Consider the following 15151-nt stretch of genomic DNA (forward strand, 5'->3'; position numbering starts at 1 on the left):
TTTATATTTCACCTAGGATGACCCTTTTTTAATAATATTTATAGCATTGTATTAAACGCTGTGTTTTTGTCCTCCCTTTCATGTAAGCCCTCCCTCGTTCTTTCAGTTAAATTTTAACAGCAAAAACAGAAGAAGTGTTTTGGGGTAAAGCTCTTTCTACAGCCTAATATCTCATGCTGACATTTTGGATTTTCACTCAGAGAAAGCGTAGCGGTGAAGTAAAGTGTATCAGTGTTCAACCAAACAAAACACAGAGTAAAGCTGCTTAATTTTACATAAGACACCACAGGCCATCCATATCAGGACACCCAAAACTCTACATTCACTTTATGGTAGACAGTTTGATGCAGTGGAACTGCGCTCTGCATTCGCAAGGCTTGGAAAGTTTAGAGAAACAACAAAGTTGTTACATGACTGAAATTTAAAATGAGAACCCATCTCAGTGGAAATTAAAAGAACAGAAGTTCACTTTTTTTCCCTCATTTTCATACAGAATCAACACTAGTCTATATATATATACTGATTTTAACGCAGAAGATTTTTTTCCCTTGAAAATATGTACTTCCTCCCAACCAAAGACAGTCTCTTTCTTTGTAGGAGTTTATGTGTGAAATAGTCTCACTCAGTGTTTTTGAATTTGCTCTGCCTTTGTAGTCGCTAAATATGACTGCACTTCATTCTGTGAATTCCTCAGGTGCTTATGTACATAAAATGCACTAAAAGCGTGAAACAGTCAGATTACTGAACCAACACAAGCGGGTTTGGAACGATTCATTAATACAACCAGGTTTGCTTTGATGAATTTTTGATTGATAAGTAGCAGCCAGTTTTGAGTAATTATTCACTTGTTCTTTGTACTGTGTGTTCATCATCTATTTCTTTTCATAAATAATAATAAAAAAAACTTTGAACATTTTTAGTTTGATGTTTTCTGTCAGCATTTTTTCTGAATGGTACAACACAGTTTGAAATGAGTCTGTGTCCAGTGCATACTCTCTTTATTTTCGACTCTGTCTGCTTGTGCACTGTGAGGATTTTTTATAGTAGGCGTTGGTCACTACCATCATCCCTTTGAAGGTTATTGTGAAGAATAGAAAGATGAGCCACTGTCCATGATTGGCATCAGTGAATCAGTCTCCCCGATGGGCTTCTAACATAGCTTTAAACAGCCTTCTATCACAAGTTTGTCCTCTTTTTATAATTTATCAGTAGTGGACAGTGGACCTGGCTCTGTTTAGTCAGCCACTGAGGGCCAAGCCCACTGTACAGCCCCACTCTACTCTGATTAGACTGCATACTCCCCGTGGAGACTGTGATCAGCGGCCAGACTCATCTCTCATCATCCATCTCTTCATCCAACCTCTTTTCTATATTTCTGAGCTCCATTGCTCGCTCTTTGTCTCATGTTCACTCTCTCTTTCTCTCTTCTTTCATTCTATCCATTGATCCATCTGTCCCGATCTCTCGAGAGGCCAGCCCAATTAACCTGTTTAAACAGCCATCTGAGCATCCCATCCATTCCAATGTGGGTGTGTAACGGGGATCTAGTTCACTGAGCCAGGAGCCCAGTGCAGGCCTCCATCCACTGCCCTCCCCAGTTTCCAGCTCCACCTTACCTCCAAGTTCTTACTCTTTTTCTTCCTCATCGCCATTTTAGACATGTGGTTTCGTTTCTTCAACTGCGTGGCATCCAATGCAGTTTTTATATACCATACTTACTTTTGCTGTTTTTTCATTTCCATGTTTTTCCTGTACAATTAATTTCACTGTCACAGTTATTGCCACCTCTACACATTCTTCATCCTTCCCTTCTCCCCTCCCTCTCTCACCTTCTTATTGTCACTCCTCAGCTTTCTCCCTGTCCCCTGACTCCATCCCTTTCTCACTTCCCTTTCAACACTTGTCAGCTACTTCCTGCCAGGCTGTCCATAGAACACCACAAGAAGGTCACATCTCTTTTTTGTGTTTCTCTCCTCCTTGTCCTTGTGTTATTGGAGTGAGATGGAAACTTTAATTAGAAAGGGGGGCGGGGTGGTAGTGGGGTGGGTTGGATGGTGATAACAACCAAGCAACGCACAAAGCTCCATTTACTGTCTTTCGCCCTATCATAATGGAGAAATCAATGATTATATTCCTTTCCTGTGTTGGAACGCACTGAGCATGGTAGAATTTGTAACATTTCAGGGGTTGACTGTCCACATCGACTAGACGGTGAAGAAGTGCTGTGTTGGCTGTTTAAGACAGACACACTGGGGTGTCTGTCTTATTTGCCAGATCAATGCTCAAACGGAGCCTACCGCTTTAGACGACTTGTTAATGTGTAGCACTGTGCCGTTGGGCTTCAGTGCTTTGTTGCTGGCCAATTTTTATAATCTCTTTTATAGCGGTATTGACCCAAGTGAGTGAAAGAGGAGCTATGCTATGGAGGTCCGTGTGTGTGTGTGTGAGCATGCGTATGTTGATGGAGGGGTAAAATTGGCAATGTCTTTTCTTAACTGGTGCAAGAACAAGTCCCTCTGGGTACTCTATCCACACCCTGTCACTCTATTTCCAAATGGGTATGGGTGTAGTTAGTTTGGCTTGTCATTGCTAAGACATGCCAACACTGAGAAAATACAGGCTTACACATGCATAGGAATGATTTACTCCGACAGCACATGCACTACTATTACTACATACCTTACTGATTTTACTGAACATGAATTTCTGAGACGGTTTACAGCATTAAGATGTTGTTGCTTTTAAAACATTAGGAAATTAAGATCTGGACTTAACAAGATGTTAGTGAGAGCTGTGGTTTGGAGATGGAAATATTAAGATTTTTGTTGGGAGTGACCAGGACGAACAAGATTAAAATATATATGCAGTGTGAGTATATCACAGGAACAGTTCAGGATGAGTGGCTGGGAGACAATGTTAGAGGCAAGGTTGAGATAGTTTGGACATGTACAGAGGAAGCATGGCTACATTGGATAAAGGATGATGGAGAGTGAGCAGACAGGCAGGATGAAAAGAGGAAAATGACAGAGAAGTAGAAGGAGTTGAGATGGAGATAGATGGCCCACTGTGAAGTAATTGTGGGTTGATTAATTAATAATTCATTCATTCATTCATATAGTTATTTACTGGTAAACAGACAGAAAACATGATATGTAAACTATACAGATTACGATATTATCTAACCCTGTTTTCTAGCCTTACCGCATTAGTCGACTATGATTTGGTGTGAAGTGAACCCATTATTTCAGCATCACTCTCAGACCATGCAAAAGATGTTTACAAATATTTTCTTACTTTCACATTAAAAAAATCATCATAGCATGGTTAAGTTATTTAATGTCCAGTCAGTCACAGTCTCAGCAGATCAGCTGATCTCAACACCAGGGCTTAGCTGATGACCTTTTAAGCATCCAGCTGGCAAATCTCACATAGAAGACACCAACTGGGTTGCTTTAGCTTGTTATGTTTCTTGAACATCTGCAAGCCACTTTGCAACACATCTCTGCCACGGCTCCTTCTATCATGCTGTGTCTGAGTTAGTCAGTGTCAGATCTTTTGTCACTGATGCTTCCTCTTGTTTTGCTGGCTCTCTTGATGCAAGGATAGCGAGGTTCCAGGACAGAGCCATAATGCCAAATATAAATGACTACATATGGAAATAACAATCTTCTTTTGATGTCTGTGATCATGCCTAAAATGAAGACTGATACATTCAAAATTTATTTTTGATAGCGAATGCCTTTTATGTGCTACAGAAGTGCATGCTTTCTTTAATATGGCTTGAAGCACCCCTGCTGATTATCCCTTTTCTTAGTGCAAAGTATAAGCCTACAGGCCTGTGCCAGCCATAACTGCAATATGGCTGCACTGCTGGCTGTGTGCCTAGTTTATAGAGAGAAGAGACAATAATTGGAGGACACAGAGAGAAGGGGCAACAGACCACCTGCTGCTTGTGTTTTTTTCAGGTGTTCGAATGCTTCACAGATACAAGCACTTAGAAATATAATAAAGCATGCTTTGAATTTGATTTTTGACTTCTTCTCATTGTTAATATATTCAGGCAGTGTTCCAAAACTCTGTTTGCACAGACACATGTTTGCCAACTGGTGTGTTTGTTATCATCCCCATCCCCCAACCCCCAGATGTAATCTTTGAAAATTTGCAAAAAATGATGGTAGAGAAGAAATGACACAGGGTTGGACAAAAAGAGAAAAGTGAATGAGATAAACTGAAAACACAAACAAGGCTTTTAGGGAGGGGTGGGGGTTGTTCGGCAATACAAAGAGAGCAATGGTCTGATGATATCCATGATCCAAGGCTTTGTTGCCTCTTGTATTGATGTAATCCATCTTCTATATCCTGCCTTTTTCTGTCTACACCAGGACTCTTGTGCAGCTCCTGATACACTCTGTGGACAGTATCGTTGAGAGGCTATTCCCTCTGACTGAGCTCTGAGTGGCCATCTGAACAACTGGCCTTAGAGAGGAGGGCACTGGCATGATCACAGGTGTTTTTAGGGCTAGACAGCACAAAAAAGCTGGATTTAATCATAGTTTACACCCTGTAATAGAAACCTTGTTTCAGCTGTTGTAGTGGTTTGGGGGAGAGAGAAAGCCATGAGAAATCTGTGAGTAATGGCATTCAGCTTAAGGTTTCCTTGATATGTTATCTGGACTCTAATCCCTGAGTGGGAAGGCTACAGGTGCTGCGAGGGAGAAAGGAAGTGAGAACGGGAGACTGGTATGGGCTGTGCTCGCTAGTGACTCATCCTGTTATGAACTGCGCAAGAATTTCATTAGAGAGCAAACACAAGAGTGTCCTGGCAACTCTGAAAGCTCCATGGTGAACAGGTTTATGGTGCCATCTTAATTTAACAGAATATGAAGGACACAAACCTCTAGAGGCTTTCTGCGTTAACATCCCTCAGATTACATTACGGTTTGTGTTTCCCGTCTCAGTGCAATACTTTCTGTGTAGCGTAAGCTTCCTTTAATCTTTTTGCCTAATTGGTTAAACTGAATCATAGGTTTAATCAATATTTGGAAAGATGTTGATTTTTGTCAGGGAAAGAAGGAGCAAATAAGAAGTGCTAACTGCACTGCAAAAATATTTTTATTTATAACGGCTACAAAAATTACATAACACTCAGGTCAGGTTGTTAGTTTTCTCCACACGCTTACACTGTATTCTCTAATGGAAACCGGTGGATGTGTGTAATAAAGCCTTAGAAAAACTATTGAAGCAATGCAAACCCTGTGATTTGCAGGAGTCTATGAAATATGCTATCAAGCCAAGCCATATAGAAGGAGAAACTATTTAAATCCTCATTCAGCAGTTCCCCTACTGTACATTAGAGTAAGATAATGATGTGGCATACTCCACAGTGCTTTCTATATTTTGTATGTGCCTTCAGTTTATAATTGGAGAAAGACAAGAAGTACAACTAAAGCCGAAAGCATAGTCTTTGTCAAAAAACTGACTATATGAGCAGATTAAATATAGAAGACAGAAAATTTAAAGGTTGTTTGTTGTCCTTATGTATGCTGTATTAAAAACTGTTACAGTTTTCTTTACTAGAGGGTTCTGTAGTCAATATTATTCCCAATATTCTTCTTTGTAAGTCTAACAATAAACTAGCAGACATCTTTACATGCATCTTTATCAAATTCAGTTACAGCTTCTTGTCATTGTCATGTTTCACCTCTACATTTACAGGATACTTGTTAATGCAAAGAGGCATGCATCTGCAGACAATAATCCTCAGGAGCCTAATCATAGTGACTGCTTGACCTTATTATTAATAGAGACTAAATGGTGAGAAACACCAGTGTCGGACTAGGCTAAATAATCTTTCTTAAGAGTAGCCAGTTTGTCATGTTCCTCCTAATGAGATGTGAGTACTGCAGGTACGCTATGTTTAGATTTTTGTGAGTTAGGAAAGCAATTTCAACTTCATGCTTGCCAGTGTTTGTACCTGTTTTTCTTCTTAGTTTCTACAACTGTGATGAATAGTGAATTCATATCCTCTCTTTTTGTGTGTCTCCAGTGAAGTTTGATGACTGCATGGGAAATGAAGGTGTGGTCTTCCAGAGCAGCAACCCCCTCTTTGGTGTGCGGACAGATGGATCCATCTTTGCCCAACGAGAGGGAGCCAACCTAGATGAACCTGTCCAGTTGAAACTGACAGCAAGTGGTCCGCACACACATGTCTGGGAGACTATGGTGCAGCTGGCACTGATTGACCTACCATCACCCCAACAAACTGAAAATGAGGTGAGTTTCAGACTTTATGAGCTCGAGCACAGACACACAGAAATATCATGCTTCAAATTTCAATTATCGTTCCAGAGTTTTCTTTTTCCTATCACATTTTCTCCAGTGGTCTGGTGATAGTAACAGCCAAGAATCAGGTCAAAACTCCTTGGGGTTTCAGCGAAGGGGAGAGAGGGGGTGGAGCAGAAAGAAGTAGCAGTGCCACACAGTTAAAAGTGATAGAATCAGACTGCCACAGGGGGAGAGTAAGATTCCCCTCAGCCATAAGCTGTTATTGGAAAACATCCTGTGCCTTGGGTACCCCAGGGGTTCTTGTCTCTTCCTTTTCTATTTAAAAGCTGTCAGAGGTCAGAGACAGAGACTGAGCAGTCTGAGCCTAACTGTCCCCATGACTATGGTACCACAAGGCCAGCTCTGAGAGCCAATATCACCCCAAGTGTTAATTACATTAGGCAAAAACAGGGGCCTGTGTTCATTAACTAAGTGCACATCTCACATAAGTTATTGGAAAATAAATTCCGGAACAGATCAAATCTCACTTACATAAAAAAAAAAATGAAAAAAGGCTGCCAAGGATTCGTTTTTACTCAGTAGACAATTCTCGTTTTCGGTAAGAAGCAGCCATTATCTGCCAGTCAAATAAAAACACTAAAATGTTGAAGACACTCGTGCTTGTTATAGATGGACTCTAATGAGAAAGGTTTTACCTTTCTGTTACCACAGGGAAGTTCCACCTGATTATAACTTCTTTGAGCTCATTATTTTGGTTTTTGCATCAAACTAAATGTACTTTAGCTGTTTTCTGCAGCTTTCTTCACTGAAAAACCTCTAAACGGCCACTTTACCAGTGAATCAGATCTTTCCACAGCACAAATCAGCTCTGATGGCTCAGACTGCACAGCTGACGTAATCAGATTCGCAAACACAAATACATAATCTGCTCGAACTTGTGCATGGATTGGATAAAAATGATTCAACTTTACCTTTAGTTTGAGTTTGTTCATTGCACTTATTTTTGGAAGGAACTGTGCACAGAAACAGTGACCACTGAGAGAGAGAGGGAGAAATGCCAATTTCTGGCCTTCAATTTTCAACTTCCAGTCTACCAAGCTGGCTATTATTTCTGCAGGTTTTCTCTAATAAAGCAGGCTAAAACCTGCCCTGCATGTAAAAGTGTAAATGCATACGAGCCTAAAAAGTTCCTCAGTGATTGTCAGTGTCAGTGTCATCTTGTCAATGCTTATAACAGGCTTTCACTATCAGGAAAATCCATCATTGCAAAAATTCCCTCTTTTATCCATTGCTAGTCGATGTAACCCCATATAAAAAAATGCATATTATTGGTGCACTGATTACAATTTTCTTGCCCAGTTAAGATTTCAAATTTTTCTCCAAGTATGACCTGCCAATATCAGTTTTCTTTCTAAAACTTGTAACTGTATCTGGCATATAGTAGCAAAAATCTACTTTTTCTCAGTGCAATATATGATTTTCTCTGGCAACAGCTGAAACAAATGAAAATAAAGTGCTGTGCTCCTGGAAGGAAGTGCAAATAATTAACTGAAAATGAGTTGCTGTACACCCCCCTTTATTTTATATATTTTACTTTATCAATCAAAAGCAGGTGCGATAGAATTATATAACAAAACAATTATCAGGTAGTTACATCATTTCCTCTATGTTTCTAACACCACATAACAGGACATTGACCCTTTTCTCGTTTTCCCATTGGCTCAGCTCATTAGCTTTAATTTTAGACACTTTCCATTTATTCGCTTCTTTAAAATGTCCACGTTCAGCATAAGGGAGGTCGTTAAAGAGTTTGATTAGGTTTGCTGTTACAAACATTTTAGGCAGTCGGGCACATTGTCAAACGTTGTGCCCTCACTCTCTGTGAGGAACTTCCACACTAAAGATAATTTATCGCTAGCATGTGGCTTTGAAAGGTGTGCACAACTTTTTTCCCTCTACTCCCCTTTTCATGTATGTGTTGGATGCACAACACATGCATGAAAAGGAGCAGCTCGCTGCAAGAATGAGAATCAGACAATTCTGGTCCCTGGCTGGTCAGAAACTTTTAGCCAATCATTGTTGTGATGAAAATAAAAGCAGTGAAACATTTCCATTATGTAACAATCAGACGGTAGTCATGTGCAATGCTAGAAAATGGAAGCAATGGCAATATGTCAGTCATAAATTCACAGAGCCAAACAGAGAGTGGGATATCTGCTGGTAGTTAATGGGAATGAGGGGAAGAGTGTGTATTGTTCTGGCTCTGAATAGGTTGATCTTTAATTACGCTCTTTTATAGTTAATGCTGGCTTATTCACTCGACTGAGTTTCAGTACTAAAGTGTCAAAGGTCAAATGAATGCATTTTTAAACTTAATTTTCCGCTGAGTCAATTAATATGTATATCCCGAGGAGCAAAGAATAGACAAGCAATCAAACAAGATGGTCAGAGGTCAGAAATATGCTACAAGTTGTAACAAACATGTATGAGGACAGCAGGAGAAAGCAGGGCGCTAAAACAAAATGTGATGTTTCATTATGGAAATGGTGCTTTGTGGTGTGCTCTGTTGAATAATAACTTCCAGATGTCTGGGTAGCCAGGGGCTGGCTGATATCAAAGCATGCAGGGTTATGGGGAGGCAGTGGCGTGGAGGGGAAGTGCTGGGACCACCGCCAGCTGGCTAAGGCTGATGGCACCAGGGCTGTGGGGGGGGAGCTTGGTTGAGGATTGGGGGGCATCCATTTCACACTCAGTGACTCCTGTTCACATAGCATTACTGTGCATAAGCATGTGTGCAAGAATGTTATTTTATTGTGGGAGATTATGTTGGATCAAGTGTGTATTATGCTAATTTTGCGTTAAATTTTCATTGCTGCGTATGCTCTATGTGTGCTTGTGTCTTCGGTTGGCACCTAAAGGTTTAATCTGTGCTGGGTTGCATGCCAGAGAATGTGTGCCCCGTCTGTGTTGTATTAAGAAAAATAACGAAATCTCTAGAATCTATAAAGCTGTCTTTAAAAAGTCTACTAACTCCAGTTTGCTGTTGCTCCTTTTCCTCCGTCTTTCATAAGAGTTTGAATAAGTGATCACATATCTCTGCTTTTCCTATTTTTCTAAATCTGTTGCATCACCATCCTGTAATTTTTCTGTGTGAATATGAGTAAGAAAGAGTGAATCGGGGTTGAAGTTTGATCAGAATTATACCATGGTGAAAGAAAAACCTGCTTAAGCCTTTTGCTGCAGTGACGGGCAGAGATCTTTCTCTCTGTGTCTCTACGTTTTTATGGGTTTTTTCTTTTTGTGCATGTTTTTCTCTCTACATTTCTCCTCAGGGAACTCACTAGTACCTGTTAGCATGTGTAGATAAAAGGATTTAGAGCATGACTTATTTAGGCAGAGGGAGGTGAGGGGGGTCACATCTGCTTCTGACAACTGACTCCTCATCTCCCTCAATCCATCCCAAACATGTCTTGTTCCACCTCTGCCTCCCCTCACTGCACTGGTGGGATGTGGGGCAGCCATCCCCTGCAGTCAGCCCCATGAAGCTTTCCTCTCTCTGAAGAAAAAGAATGCATTTATCCGGGCCTAACTCACATCTGTCTCATTTCGCTCATGCCCGTGTGCACAAACCCAGTTTGTGCACACGGGCATGTTATGCTTAGCAGACATTAGTTTCTTGAATATGGACTGAATGCAAAGGATCACACTGAGTTTCTGGCAGAAAACTATTTTGGCCGGCAGATGAGACAGAAAACCGTGACTGAAACCCTAGTCATGCTCAAGTTTCCCCAAACCGCACAGTGCAGGAAACAGAATATGGTAAAATTTGTTAGGACTAGTCTGCCTCTTGTGCAGATGGGTGACACAGTACAAGAGGAGGAGGAGAGACTGCTGGTTCTTTCTTTTCTGACTCTGAGAATGAGCACAAGCTGATCAAGGATGATCAGGATTTTTGTCAGTTCCAGTGCAGTGGGTTGTACTGTAGCACCCCTGTTGGTCAAAATAGCAAATGCTTCAGTTCCTAAACTGGCAACTTTAGATGGCGAGAATTTAAACACAGTCATATTTAACGAATTCATATATAACTAAACTGCTGGCATAGGTTCACAGTTTACTCAGTTTTTACTCATTTTATGTCTGAATATGCACTGAATATTTTATGATATTCCACTACATTTGATCATATATTAGAATACTTGTTTGCTTTGCAGTTACTTTAAACTGTATTTTATTCATATTAAAGTCATCTATACACTTTAGTGGCATCTAATGTAATCAACAGGTCAGATCTTTGATTGGATTACACAATCTTGCACAGTAAATGCAGGTTTTTAAAATGATGAGGGTTGAGACGCAGATGTTTAAATGACTGTTTTTTTATGACATTAAGGCATACTATTAAAAGGTAAGACATGGAGGTTGTGCTTTACCTTGAAAGAATTAGAAACTTTACCACAAAAGATGAGTATTTTTTTTAAATTGGCCCTTTTATTTTGTGTGTGTGTTTGATTGTATACACCACTTACACATCAGCAATGTTTCCAAAGCCTGGTGTTTTTAGCAAAAAGCCCAATATACATTTGTCCGTTATCCATGAGCATAAAGACAGCAATGTAGTTTTAGTGTTTTTTAGTTCGCTTTTACAGCAATTTATTGAATATCGAAATCATAAAATAGAACTGACGATTACTATCTGGATTTGGTGGAGAACAATGGAGGCTTACAGATTTCTCTAAAATATTATGACTGAATACCAATATAATTTTCCATATTGTCTTTTTTGTTATTTTGGAAATAATTCGTCTTTAAAATTCTGATAAAAACACCTTAACTGTGATATCTGCAGGGCAGGGAAGAGGCTGCAGGGCTATTTGTATTAACAGGAGCAGATTGGGGTCCTGTTGTCCTCCTTAGCAGATGACATTTGTATCTGATTATTTTCTTTATTTATTCATGCTGTTATTGGCTAAGAGACACAAAATAATGTTCCAAGTGAGGATGTCTTTCCGTTCTAATCGAAAAGCTGAATACAATATTAATATTGTTATTGCATTTGCCCAATGAGAATTTACAAATGTAATCTTCAGTTTTCTACTATTGTCTTGTACAGGAATGTGTGGTAAAGTGGTAGAGCAACAATTTTAATGTATATTTAATTTAAATATTTTTTTCAAGCCTTTTCAAAACAGTACTAAATTGTTATTTTGAAAGACACAGAATCAATCATGAAAAAATAAGCTTTTGTAGGACTCTCTGCAGTCCTGTGGGAAACTATAAACGGGGATGTAGCAGGCAGGTGCTGATAATGACATGCAGTTCATTAACTGATCATCCACAAGTGTGATCACCTCTTGAAAAATCAAAATTTTGGCAGTTTACTGGTTTGGAGAATTCAAACCAGTAAAGTGCTATGATCTTCCCAGAAGTGGACATCACATCCCAGCAGATTCACCCCAAGGTCAGACCATGCAGTGCTAAAAGAATTTGCAAAAACATCCAAAAGTTACATCTCACACTCTACAGGAATCAGTTAGCATGGTAAATCTTAAAGTTTTTTATTGTATAATTAAAAAAAGACTGAACAAGTATGGCTTGTTTGAAAGATTTCTGAAACAATGTCCTTTCCATGGACAGATGAGACCAAAGTGAAAATGTTTGGCTATAATGCTCAGGACCTCATAATCACTGAGTCGATGATAAACTCATCTGTACAGTAAAGTATTGTCAAATGTTACAACATCTGTCCTAAAACTAAAGCTTGGCCAAAACTGGGTAATGAAAAAGGACAATGGTCTCAAGCAGAGTTGCAAATCAATAACAGAAGTGTTTCAGCCAAAGTTCAAACATCAACCTGATTGAAATGCTGCGGTGAGGCCTTAGCATTAACCTTAGAGCTGTGTATAAATGAATGCCTGCAGACCTCAAAGAACTGACGCAATGTTGTAAAGAAGATCACTGTTTTATTTTTTTTTTTTTTGTATGGGAAAAGCGTGGCAGTGATGGGATGTCGCTGGGGATGCAATGGAGAGCTCCACTTTGCTGCCTCAGCTGTCTGTTCTGGGCCCATGGCAGGAGTACAGTGGCATGCTGAGGTCTAAAGTGCTGCTGAACTTTGCTCACTCGGGAATGGATCCCAGTATGGACAACAGACTGCTGCACAGCATGGAGGATGGTTTGATTTGTTAATTTGCTGACTGAGCTAGTTCTTGCCCTACAAGATCCAAAGATGATAGACAGATTTTACTGTTGTTGTGCTCTTAGAAGACTGAAATAAACAACAGTGAGTGGAACCCTCCCACAGTCATAGGAACTCATAACACGTCTTTTTTTTGCTTCTATATAATTATTTGTACCTAGTTAATTATTTCAATTAATTATTTAGGGTACATATGATGTGGTGCTGAACTTCAGGCTTAAAAAACTTTCCTCTAAAATTCATAAGAGCACCTTTCCCTCTGCGTTAGTTAATGGGCAATTTCATCTAAATTACTAGAACTGACTATAAACTAAGCTAGCTTTTGCTGGACTGGACAAATCACACGTGAGGCTTATTCCTGTCTGCAGCTTACAGCGGGTTTGTAAGGCATTGTTTCACAACTTAAGCTTTCATGGAATATCACAAAGTAGAGATAAGCAGTGGAAATATGAAGTCTGTGGGTTTGTTTTGCTTCCTGTTCTCTTAATTTTTTCAGCCAGCAGGAGCAAACGATGGAAACCAAAAACAGAGCTATGGGAGCTATGGGAAATATTATTAAATATTATTATAATATTGGCCTTTTTAAGTTTAAAGTCTTTGTACAAAAGTGGTAAAAATCTACCAATGCAGAAGCTTTTATAATTTCAACCCTTAAGAGCAGTAATTTTGTGGATGGTACATTAAGTATTTATTGCATATGGCCATGTGGAGCCGCAAATCCAGTCTTTCTTTGAATGTGAATGTGGTCTCCTCACCTACCGTAATCCTTTACCTGTGTAAAAATCTCTCCTTTTGCACTATTACTTAAAGTGCCCTGGATTTCACAGTCCAAGATGTCTGAAGTACAGCACTTGGTTGATGAAACTGAACATGACACCTAAGCCCATGCTCCTCCACACCCCACATCCCTACCCACCCACACAAACACATACACACCATATGCCAGGTTGCTTGACACATTTTCTTTAAAGCAGCCTTAAAAGCTTTTTTCTTGGGCGTCCATCTAATGAAGTCAGCCTTGAAAGCATTGTTTCCGCTGGCAGATACAAGCCAACCCTCTGAGGGACCTTGACCAGGCAAGAACAAACAGAGACAAAGAAAAACACTTTTTATAGACTGCATCATACAGGACCTTCAACTTTCAATATGTGCCAGAAGCCATTGCCATCTTCCAACACTGTAGACTGCTTCTGTGTTGTATTTTATTTTTATTCTCAAATGTCAACTGCTGGGGAGAAACTGTAAAGCTACACATTTCACAGAAGTAAAAGAAATCGAAAAACTCGAAGAAAGATTAATGGCACTAATCACCTTTAATGGAAATACAATGTAACTGAACCTGTTCTTTACTTAGTTATTTGTTTATTTTTACAAATGAGTCTATGATGCTGGACTTTTTATACTCCCTCCCATCACACATGCTCACATGTGCACACTGTAACATATTTATTTCCATATTTTAAATGCAAAATTATTAACCACTAGTTAGATATATCCAAAATATTGGTCACTTTGTTAGGCACACCTGTTCACCTATTCAGTAATGCAAATATCAAATCAGCCAATCACAGGGCTGGAATTCATTTAGGCATTTAGACATAGCAAGCAAAATGGGAAACAAAGGTGATTTAAGTGACTTTAAACATGGCATGGTTGTTAGGAGGCTGGTCTGAGTGTTTCAAAAACTGCCAAGAAACTGAGATTTTTTGCCATAACTATCTCTAATTTTTACAGAGAATGGTCTAAAAAGAGAAAATATCTAGTGAGCAGTTCTCTAGTTATAAATATTTTGTTCATGCCAAAAGTCAAGGGAAATGGCCAGAGTGCTGATAGGAAGGCAACAGTAACTCAAATAAACACTTACTGCAACTACGGTATGCAGACAGCAACAACACATCAAACTTGAAGACCAGACCGGGTGCTAAAAACAGGAATCTAAGGATGCATTTCATCAGAGTGGGATGACATAAGATTGGAAAATGTTGCTTTTTTTTTTTCTTTAGAGTCTCCGTTTTCTATGGAGACATTTGGATGGGTGGGGTCAAAATTTGGCATAAACAATATGAAAGCACAAATCCATCCTGCCTTGTATTAACTGTTCAAACTGCTAGTAGTGGTGAAACAGTTGAATAAATGTTGTGGAATGGGGGATTCACATCACAGATGTGCAGATGACAGATCTGCAGCAACCACATGATGCTATCATGTCAATAAGGACCAATATCTCTGAGATATTTAGGTTAGCTCATGCTGAGACAAATAGAAATTACAAGACATATTGTACTGACATGATTGTGCTTTCTCCATATGTTTGTCCTGTTTATATCTCTTTTATAATTTCAGTTTTCAAACACTGTGCATTTAAATGGGGGAACTGCTAGGCATGGGCTACCCTGTACAAATGAAAGTTGATTTACTTGCCTCGATTAGTGATCCTGGAGGAGACATAACAAAGACACAAACTACAAATTTCTTGCTGTCTGCTGGTATGAGTGTTTGGTTAGTAAAGCTTTGTGCAGCTGTTTTACCTGCTGGTGCACCATCAGCCTAACACAGCCCAGTGCTTGAGGAATCCATGTTATTGAGACAAGCTGTCAGTACCTACTGACTAGGGGGAGACAGAGAAAAACAATAACACTGCAAGGAGAGGGCAGAGGGGAGCACGAAAGC

At 39.5% G+C, this 15151-nt stretch overlaps 1 protein-coding gene across 1 annotated transcript in view; it reads left to right on the forward strand.

Annotated features, from left to right (window-relative positions):
* The window catches only part of LOC134618339 (cadherin-4-like), a 234670-nt gene that overhangs the window by 148009 nt on the left and 71510 nt on the right, over nucleotides 1-15151 (forward strand). The window contains exon 4 of the mRNA XM_063463709.1: nucleotides 6047-6273. Coding sequence (XP_063319779.1) covers nucleotides 6047-6273 — 227 coding nt within the window. The remainder of the gene's footprint in view (nucleotides 1-6046; nucleotides 6274-15151) is intronic.

Source organism: Pelmatolapia mariae, linkage group LG20 (assembly GCF_036321145.2).
Source record: "Pelmatolapia mariae isolate MD_Pm_ZW linkage group LG20, Pm_UMD_F_2, whole genome shotgun sequence".
NCBI classification, from domain to species: Eukaryota; Metazoa; Chordata; class Actinopteri; order Cichliformes; family Cichlidae; genus Pelmatolapia; species Pelmatolapia mariae.